Source organism: Gouania willdenowi, chromosome 9 (genome assembly GCF_900634775.1).
Source record: "Gouania willdenowi chromosome 9, fGouWil2.1, whole genome shotgun sequence".
NCBI lineage: Eukaryota > Metazoa > Chordata > Actinopteri > Blenniiformes > Gobiesocidae > Gouania > Gouania willdenowi.
The window spans coordinates 8411356-8421597 of record NC_041052.1 but is presented as its reverse complement, the minus strand read 5'-3'; the positions used below and the strand labels follow the sequence as shown (position 1 = coordinate 8421597).

The window sequence follows — 10242 nt, the reverse complement described above, 5'->3', positions numbered from 1 at the left end:
ATGCTATTCAAGTCAGGTAATCAGTGGTTAAATGCATCAGTTTTACAGCCTAGTGCAATATATGAAATCCTCACTGAAAGGTGCACAAAGTAGGTCTTAAGATATGTTTATGTGCACAATCTAGCTGCCCTTTAAGAAGGCCTTTTATTTATTAAAGTGAGTATTGATTAGCCACAACATTATAACCAACTGTGTAGTGTTGGTGTTAAGCTTTGCACTTGCTGCTTTTTTTTTTTTAGTTTGGACTTGGTTTAGTTGTACTTTTTGAAGTCTCAAAATCACAAACATTAGTAAATAGAGCAGGAAGTTATGATTTTAAACATATAGTTTTTATTCCAAAAATAAAAGTTTTCACAAATCACAGTGTAAGTAAATTTGGTAGAACATAGGGGTTGTAAATGTGTAAAGTCACTATAGTCATGCAGCTGATAACAGGAAAGAAAAGGATTAAAAAATTAAATTCTTTAAGAATATTAAAAAAAATTTATTTTAAGACGTTAATATTATTGGGGATTTGAGGCATTAATAACCTGGCACTTGTGTTAGCTGCCCTCTGACGATCCTGGATGGTTCAATTGACGAGCTGATCTTTAAAGGTACTACTTATTTTTTATTGTTATTCTGGTAATCTAACATTGTCCAACAATATTAAAGCTGCATGTTTTTTTTTTTTAAACACCATTACGTTTCCTGCAGGAGGAAAAATAGCAATAATACAATGCACAGGCATTAGTCGAACAGGTAAATAAGCATAGACATTAGTGCAAGCACCTGGTAGCAGCATTTGTCATGTTTTTGTCTTACACACTAATGACTCCGCACTATTCTGCTCTGTAATAGAAGCTCTAGATCATTTCTATGTAGTTTTTTTGTCCTTTAAAGATAAAGTTGGTAACATGCCCTTTAACTACTTTCCATCCGTCCTTTAATGCATCCTCAAATCACAGAATTTGTCAGCAGGGTTTAATGTTGTGGCTTATCACAGACCAACGGTCGCCCCTAGCAACCGGTCACTGTCTAAAGTTTAAACAGTGTGACTCTCCCACTCCTCGTCATCGGAGGAGGAGCAGCAGGTTTTCAGGCGTTCGGGGATGGTCCTGTAGGTGAGGTACTCTGAGATCCTCTTGGGGAGGGGCAGCGCCTCGATCTGGTAGGTGGAGGTAGAGTGGCGGAGGATGGAGCGGCACAGGTGGCAGAGGCTCGGCACCACCGTGGGGGCCCTCCAGAACCTCACGTGTCCGTCTCTGGTGCTGGGAGGAGAGTTTTCCTTGTTATTCTCTTTTTATTTTGCTGATGAGATTTTCAGCTGCACATCAGCTCGATGTGTTCAAGTGGATTATCAGAAGCAAAAGCAAGTGCCTCTGATTTAAAGTAAGCATAATTATATATATATATAGAGAGAGATATTAAATATAGAAAAACTTCTCCCTAAAGTGGGGTACACACAGAGAACCAAGGATGACAAACCCAGATAATTCATGTTTTATGTGTTCTGAGGTGTTTAGAGTTAATGTGACTCGATGATCAGCCTCGAAACGACTTTGATGCAGACAATCAAATATTAAACTTGTTGAATATTTATAACCAAATCTCATGTTTGGGGGGAAAGCCGACAACTCTCATGATCCCATGAGTTGTGACGTGTAAGTGAATGTCAGTCAAGCAGTGAACTGACAGAACCAGCATCACAGACTGAGTTTACCTCCGTCCTGAGATTATCTTACAATGACTGCTACGAACAGATGTACCCATGCTGGAATTGCCGTGTACAATCCCACACAGAGAGTGCGGTACTGATTTTTTTTTTTTAAATGCTTAAAACATCACATCGGTCGACCATCGATTTAAAAAAAATAAATAAATAAATCAACCAATGATAAAAACATGATTGTCATGATCAGATTGTTCATTTATATAAATACAACAGCCTATTATTGTAAAGTTACATTAGGTTAACTGTTATTTATTGCAATGTATATTATAATCATGTTCTTTTGGAGAATAAACTATTCCTATTTGTATTGAGATTACGTTATGAAATTGTCACTCACTCAGCATAGCGGAAGTAGCAAAAATGGATTTTCCAGTAGTTCGCATGCTCTTTCTTTTTTTACTACGGACTTTATATTTTGTTCAGTGCTTTGAGATGACTTTGTTGTATTTTGCGCTATATAAATAAAGTTGAATTGAGTAATTGATCTCAGTATGAGGTAAACTCAGTCCGTGACACCGGGTAATGCTGCGTTCAAGGGAACTCGGAATCTGGCATTTTTGTGTTAAAATTTCCGATCTCAGAGTTAAACCAAGTTTAGCAGCAGCACGTAGAAATCTCTCAATATAGTGTGACTTGTTTAGAGGAAGGTTTGGGTTAGAACACACTCAGTGATTGATCAAACTGTGTGAACGCAGCAACTCTTAAACTGAGTATTTTAATACAAAATAAGCTATAAAATAAGACTATATCATTATAGGCCATATTGTAATTTTCCATATCGCCAAAATAGAAAACTGGATAAATCTTGATTCTCGAAATATTGCTCAGCCCTCGTTCCAAGTCACTTTTTCAAGTAGGAGGTGGGAAAATCCAGAGAACTGAGTGGGTTAGAATACAGCATTAAATCATGTTGTTGGATCTCGTTTGATCACAATAGATTTCAGGCTTTGAGGAAGATCAGTGGTGGGACAGAATCATTATGTGTGTGTGTTGAGCTTATCAGAGCACACACACACACTTCGAGAAACCTTGTGTTTATCCCACTCAAACAATGGAGTGGAAAATGGAAATAACGCTTTAAAAAATAATTGACTTAAAAATTTTTTTACCCAGTTGCAACAACGCCCCCTTGTGGATGGTAGTTGCAGCACAGCCCGTTAGACTCTCGGTCTCTTTTGGTTTGCATCACCATTCCTCTCTTTCCTGGCTCCCAGATTCTCAGCGCTCTGTCAACACAAACCAGCAGTGTGAATGTTTGTGAGTAGAGAGGAAAATATAAATACAAACCAGGAATGTCAAGCTTTAAATGGCAGGAAAAAGAGTCTGACAATTTAAATTGCATATGGTCGGAAAATTATTAAATTAAGCATTATTTTAGCAATTTTTAGGTGGAAAAAAACTGCCCAAAAACACTTTTGCAAAAAGGAGGAATTAATATAGTATGATATTTAAAATACAATGTGATAAAAGTGACTGACAGTGTAAAAAGTCACTTTTGAAAAAGGTGATGAGCTGCTTACCTGTCGTCAGTTACGATGCTCAAGTTCAATCCGTTCGGAGAGAATTGTATCGCCGATATTTGATTTTGTCCATAGTCTTCAAAATAGTCACTGAAAAGAGATAAAACACTTATTTAAAAAAAATTCTTAAATGTGAGGGGGGGAAAATGCTCTGTTTTTTTCCCATTGTACCTTTATAATGCACCTTTTTTTCTGGAAATAAAGTTGAAATGTAAAAAAAAAAAAATCTTAAATTGAAACAAAACTAAAATAAGATTTAAAATATATATATATATAGTTAAAAAAAACTGAATTAAAAGAAAAAACGTATTTTTGTTGTTGATTAAGCAGTGACAATGGTCACAAAATAAAAACTGATCACTATTATTACTCTCTAGCTGTAGGAGTCACTCTCCACATTTGTTTCTGTGTGTCAGATATAAACACCGACTGCAACAGTTTGACACGTTTACGCTTCCCCGCCTCTACCTTTGTTACCACGTCCTGCTGGTAGTAATAAAACTTAAGTAAACTCAACTTCCTGTTTCTATGTAGTGGGAACAACAAGCAGTGAGAGATTTGTTGGTGTGAGGTGATGGTTTGGACACTTACGCCAGCGTGGCCAGTTTCTCTGCCGTGTACGGGTCCCAGAGGTCGATCCACCAGCTGGAGCCACTGAAGGCGGCGGTGGCCAACATGGCGCCGTCAGGAGAGAAGTCACAGGAGGACATCAGGTACAGGGTCTTATGTGTTCCTCCTGTCAGGTTCTTGATGAAGGTGTAGGAGCGCAGACTCCACAGACACACCATCTGAACACAGCCATAGGGGAACTCAGCGTGTGAGTGGAGTTTAGGTTCTTGGAAAGTTTCAGGACTTAACAACAGACTGACTAACAACATGTGATCATCAAATTAAATAAAATCTTGTTCATCTGTGTTTGGTTAAAAAAAAAAAAAAAAAACACACAAAGACAATATGATTGGTCCTCAATCGTTTGTAATAAAAAAACAATGTATTAAAAAGAAATCAATATTGACTATGAAACCAATTATAATGTAACCTTTATGGAAGATTAATATGTTTTCTATAATAGAAAAACTCACCCTGTCAAACCTGCCGACGGATGCAATCATGCTGCAGTCAGAGGACACACAGCAGCTGCTGATCCAGTCTTTATGACCTGAGAGCACTTGGACCTTTTTACCTTTCATAAAAAACAAAAACAATTGATTTTTACCCGTGTCTAATGATAACGGCCCCTGTTTAAGTCGGGTCAAGTTTCAGAATCAGATATATTTTATTCATCCCAAGGGGGAACTTTCTTTTTTTTTATAAACATACTGTATGCCCCATAAATATTTTTGAATGAAAAGAAAACATACATAATTAAATAAGACTGTTAATTAAATGGGGCTTAAATACAACTGCACACCTCCAGAAAAGCATAATACAAATAAATATTTTATTATATAATTAGCTGGGATAGCAGATTGTCATGGTTTCATGGTGCATTCAAGGACAATCTGAAATTGAAATCTTAAATTTGCCATTCAAAACTAAAACTTAAGTACAAGTAATCCTGGAAATGTTCAAATGTAACATTAGCATAAATCTGGAGAGTACAAAATGAGACTTTATAAAACTTCAGATTTTCCCTTTCAGAGTTCACCACTTTGCCTGTTTACATATTTCCTTTCCCTAATTACATGTCATTACAGGCTAATAATAAAACTTTCCTAAATTGTGCCAAACATTTTTAATACGGTTGGAGTTTACTATTGTTATTCATTTCATATTTTAGCAGAAATATGCCAAAACAAGCACACAATTATAGTGGAATGGCTGATATTGTACCTAAAGTGAGGGTTTAGTCAGTGTCATATTTCCATTTCAGTAAATAAAGTTAATCATTTCACATTACATTCAATTTTAGCAATTGACAGAACTTTCAATTTGACCTCATAAAAAAGTCATCTGAATAAAAGAAACCTTAACACATTATTTTCAAAAAAGAAAAAATGAACTTGCTGGACTAAAGAATTGGCGTTTCTGTCTCTGACCACCTGTTTAGAGACAAATCCAAGTGCAGGATATTTTTCCAATACATGCATGTGAGGCTATATTCAGTGTCACATTACAATTTCTGCTTGATTTTGTTTAAAAAATAAACAGAAAAACAACAATATTGTCATTTTACCAGCCTATCATTGCCCGATCACAGAAGCTAAGCAGGTCTGGGCCTGGTTCGTAGATGGATGGAGACCACTGAGAATTCCAGGGGCCACAGTGGGGGACAGTCGCCTCAGTGGTATCTGTCATTGTGTCCTTGGGCAAGACACTTCACCCACATTGCCTAGTATGAACGTAGTGTGTGAGTGAGTGTTGGTCGGAGGGGCCGATGGCGCACTATGACTGTCTCGCTTCCATCAGTCTGCCTCAGGGCAGCTGTGGCTACAACACTAGCTTACCACCACTAAGTGTGGAGTGAAAGTCTGTAAAGTTATTTGAGTGTCTGTGATAATGCACTATATAAAATCCAATGCATTATTGTAAATTCCATTTCAGGAAGCGAATTCTGTATTTTCCGTCTGTTTTTGACAATCACGGACAATCATAGGCCCCAACTTGTGTTTAATAAATAAGTGAAAGAGCATGTACAGTATATAGTTTCCTTAAAGGAATCTTTGCAAGTCACTATTTAACCTGATGTAATCAATACAAAATGTGCTTAATGTTCTTCTTTAAGTTGAAACTCATTTAAATCAGTCAAACCTTTTTGAGCCAGGTCCCAAATTCTTAAAGTTTTGTCTCTTGAAGACGATATGAGCATGAGCATCCCGTTCTGAGGAAACACCAGGTCTCTCACCACACCTTCATGGCCATGAAGATCCATAACAGCTTCACCTAAAACACATGAAAAATATTTAGCTGAGAAATACCTTAGAGGAAACTACAGAACGTAGATAAAAAAAACCAAAAAAAACAAGTACAAACCTGTCAGAACGTTCCAGATCTTGATCACTCCGGTCTCCAAACCAGTGGCCAGGAGCAGTTTTTTACTCCCTCTAGAAGAGGCTTTGCCTCCAATACGTTGGGACTTTGAGGGTCTGGGCCCAAAGGCGAGCCCCCACACTGGGTGACCACAGCTGAAGCTTTTATCTCCTCGGTCGATTTCTCCGTCCTGACCATCTCTGTGGGCGAGAGAGCAGAAATGCAAACAAACATTGGTCTGGTGATGGTCAAAATCTTTACAAGGAAAACAAAATATAAATAATAAGTAATAAAGTGAGAACAAAAGGACCAAAGATTAACAACTGCATTTATTACCAGTAATTATTATAACTAAATATGTACAAATTCACTAATTTTTAGATGAGAATCAAGCAAGCTTTCAGACAAATTAAGCTAAAAATGTCACCCGTGTGCATTTTTAACCATTAGCAAACTGGTTTCTAGAAAGAAAAGAACAAAGCAGTGACGCCGCGCCGCTGTTTAAAATTAACCTTTATGAGGTCACTCTTTAAAAGAGCTCAAGAACGTTTGACTGACTGACCTTCTCTCATAAGGAACATCATAAATGTGTGTCACACCCTGTCCAACACATGCACAATGAGATAAGGACGATGCTGCTTTGGTGTTCTTCATCTATTATTTAAGGCACTGTGGGCGACTCACATGTTATAATTGCCTGCTTTTCATCTGGTTAGCTGTCAGATTGCCACACTTAGCCCATCCCTGACATGCAGTGATCAAACACTTCACAGAGAAATGGTGATTTGCTTGCCTGTATGTTTTGGTCAGTGGAATTTATGTTCAGAAAATGATATAAAAAAACAATGAAATTATTAATTAGATGATTTTTATTTAAAAGTTCAAAAATTAAGATTGAAATTCAAGGCGATTTTCTTTTTCAGGGTAAAAAACTGAACAATTCCCCTTTTTTTTCCCTGTATTGTACGACCAGAAGTTTTAGTTTTCAAAGTAAGAGTGCGTTTGAGGACAATGCTGTGTCAGAGAAAGAATTTTGGCACTGTTGTGTAACAGACACTTATGGATGTGGAACAGTATGTTTTTATTTGAAACAATAAAAGGGTGTGTCTCAGGGAACACAACATGATTAGAGGAAAAACCACTTCCACTTTAGTGTAGTATACATGCAGAGATTTCTGCAGACTACCAGCCTAGTAAAGTTCTAAAGACATTTTAGCCTGGGCTAGAAAAACTCACAGGTACAAACCAGACACAGCAGCGTCCTCAGATGTGCTCTTACTTTGAAAAAGGCAACCTTTGGTCGCAGCATATGAAAAATGGTGTTTTTTGTATTTATTTTTTTTTTCCTTCTTGTTTGTTTTAAGAAAGAGAAAGTGAAAATCGACTTTTTTTAGTTTTATTTTTAAAAAGGTTGTTTATCCCTCCTTAACTCTGATAAAAAAATATATATATATATATGTCAAATTTGAAACTTTTTATTTATTTTTTTTTTTAAAAAAGCAGTAAAGAACCATATAAATAATATTTTTGTCATTCTGTACTGTCCTTTCCTGAACGGAAAATCCAATTACCTGCATTTGCACTGACCTTTGCTCTGTGTAGCCCCAACTTTGTATTGTATAGTTTGCATGTTCTCCCTCAGTGTGTATGTATGCTATAGGTTGGATTAAAGAGTATTTTAGTACGTAATACTGTAATTTACTGTGTCTCTCCTTTTTGTCTATAATAATGGTTAAATGTAAGATCAATAGTTTTTTTTGTTCGGGATCTGGTGCATCATGTTTAAATAATGTTAAAAATAAATAAAACATTTGAAGAATGTACGAGTCGTGCGTGAACGCACCGCGTAGGAGATTTAAAGTAAACAGGTGAAACCTACACGGAGTCGAGCGGCCAGGCCACCACCCACACGATGCCGTGTCCCATGGACCAGGCGAACCAGGCCCCGTCTGGGGAGAAGTCCACGCTCCAGGTCTCACATCCCGCCCGCTCCAGTAAGGACGGAGGCCGCCTGGTCTTCAGCTCCAGGAGGAGAGCCGGGTCGGTCGCTAAGAGGATGGACAAATGGTAGAATATCACTTTGACAGCGGCCACGTCCTTGTTCTTTAATTATTATGCTTCGTCCTAATGTGCGGGCCCCGCAGTGTCACCGTGACAACCGGATAAATATGTCACTTACAAGTCGGTGGTGGTGGTGGTGGTTCTCCGCGGTTCTCCCTGGAGCACATCGCTGCTTCCCCCTCCTCACATTCTCCGCTTCACACAGTTAATTCCCGGATGTGGGCTGACAGAGGGACCACCACTGCTCATTAGGGGACGCGCTGGAAAATGACCCCGAACAGCCGAGTCCGTCTGTCCGTCCTCCGTGTGAGAAATAACCGACACAAGCCCTGACGTCTCTCCCCGTGTCTGTGAGTCACTAGAACCACTGAGCAGCTCCTCTACGCAGTCACGTTCACCTCCTTACGTAAGTCTTGGCCCCGCCCCCAACACACTGAGTTAATCACAGCTGTCATACACACACATAATTAATACATTTATTAATATCTAAGTCACATTTTTGAATGTGATTACAAAAGTGCAATGTTTACAAAGCCAAACTCAAGCCTTCAGTATCACAGTGTGGGGCACAAAATGGAATTGTATTTGATCCAAGGGCCGTATTTATATATTTTTCTCAAATGTGATATTTTTGGAGTCATTTTGTGTTTTTATTTTCTGGTTTTGCCTATTTTTCTCGCTAATATAGCATGTTTTTGTTTTGTATTTTTTACTCAATATACCTTAACCTAGATTTGACTTGAATATCAAACCTTCGACTTTTATCACAATAAATTGTTTTGAGTTTATTTTCAAAATTTCAACTTTAATCTCAACATCATTCTTGATTTGCCCAAAATAATTTTATCCATCAAAACGGGCCCTAATCAGCTTCCGTAGACTGTCCTATTCGAGCAAGGATTTTGAGAAACACTCACCTCTGGGTCATTGAATATTCTTCAACCCTGAAAAATGTATTGGAACTGCCACCAGTGAATTAGGCAAACAGCTGCAGGAGACACTATTTTTTAGTTTGCAGATCAATAAAGATGTATTCTCTCAGTGACATTTTGATAAAAGTTTTGCGCATTGCATCGTGGGATGTGGAGTCCCACAGAAGGATGCGTTAAAGTGTTTTTACATCATTCCTAATGTGATTTCTAGTGTTTCTTTGACAGATAAAGCGAACGGCGATTCACTTTAACCATTTTTGTTCCCAGTATTCCCTGTGAGATCACTTCACTACGCCAGGCATTCGATTTCGGCCGAATTCGGATCTTTCCATGTGCTTTAAACTAAACATCCGCCATGGTATTACCTCTACTTTCAGTCTGTGAAAACACCAGAAATGTGTTGGGTAGTCACTTTGGCAGATTTTTTTAGCGCCAAACACAAGAAATCGCAGGAAGAATGAAGTAAAACCACTTCTATGCATTGGTCCCACAATGCAATGAGTGAGACATTTCTGACAATGTTAACAAACCGAAGAGATTGAAACGAAATTTCCAGCAACGCTCAACATTTTTTTTATCTTTGATTTATTGAACGACGAGGCCTTCATTGTCTTTAATGTCAGATGAAAACATTTAATGCAGTGGTTTTCAGCCTTTTTTGGGTTGTGACCTTGTTTGTATATCACAAATTTCTGGTGACCCCAGAAACATTTTTCTCGAAGTTTTTTTTTAATTTATTTTTTTTAAAACACTGATTTAATGTCCAACTTTAAATATTAAGCAAGGATTAGTGTAAATGGTCTTATCCATGATTAAAGAGTTGCCTAGCCATTTACTAAAAATAATTATTGTACGTTATATTTATTCAATATGAAATAATGGCAAGTTTCCATCTAAATAACTGAGGTTGGACATTTGGTTTCAATGACACATGATGTAAAACTATAGGAATTCAAACTAGGAGTTAATTACACACGTGACGTAGCCAATGAAAAGGCTCACCTGCATTTTTAGACAGTTTGATCACTGATTCCAACCTCTGAGA

At 37.7% G+C, this 10242-nt stretch overlaps 1 protein-coding gene across 1 annotated transcript; it reads right to left on the bottom strand.

The window, feature by feature from the left end:
• Nucleotides 1-276: 276 nt before the first annotated feature.
• On the bottom strand, nt 277-10199 carry wsb2 (WD repeat and SOCS box containing 2). The gene is made up of 9 exons (XM_028458478.1): nt 8384-10199; nt 8084-8252; nt 6208-6404; nt 5986-6117; nt 4317-4417; nt 3826-4022; nt 3235-3324; nt 2824-2940; nt 277-1250 (listed from the first exon to the last, which is right to left on the bottom strand). Exons 1-9 carry the CDS (start codon nt 8430-8432, stop codon nt 1025-1027), a joined length of 1278 nt encoding a protein of 425 aa, XP_028314279.1. The 5' UTR covers nt 8433-10199; the 3' UTR covers nt 277-1024.
• Nucleotides 10200-10242: the final 43 nt, after the last annotated feature.

Bases quoted from the DNA above. Each gene is read 5' to 3' on its own strand.
- wsb2 (XM_028458478.1), bottom strand. From the start codon at position 8,432: ATGTGCTCCAGGGAGAACCGCGGAGAACCACCACCACCACCACCGACT. The intron at 6,405-8,083 runs GTAGGTTTCACC...TCTCGCCCACAG, and splicing joins GCCTGGCCGCTCGACTCCGT to AGATGGTCAGGACGGAGAAA. The intron at 3,325-3,825 runs GTAAGTGTCCAA...ATCTCTTTTCAG, and splicing joins GAGAAACTGGCCACGCTGGC to TGACTATTTTGAAGACTATG.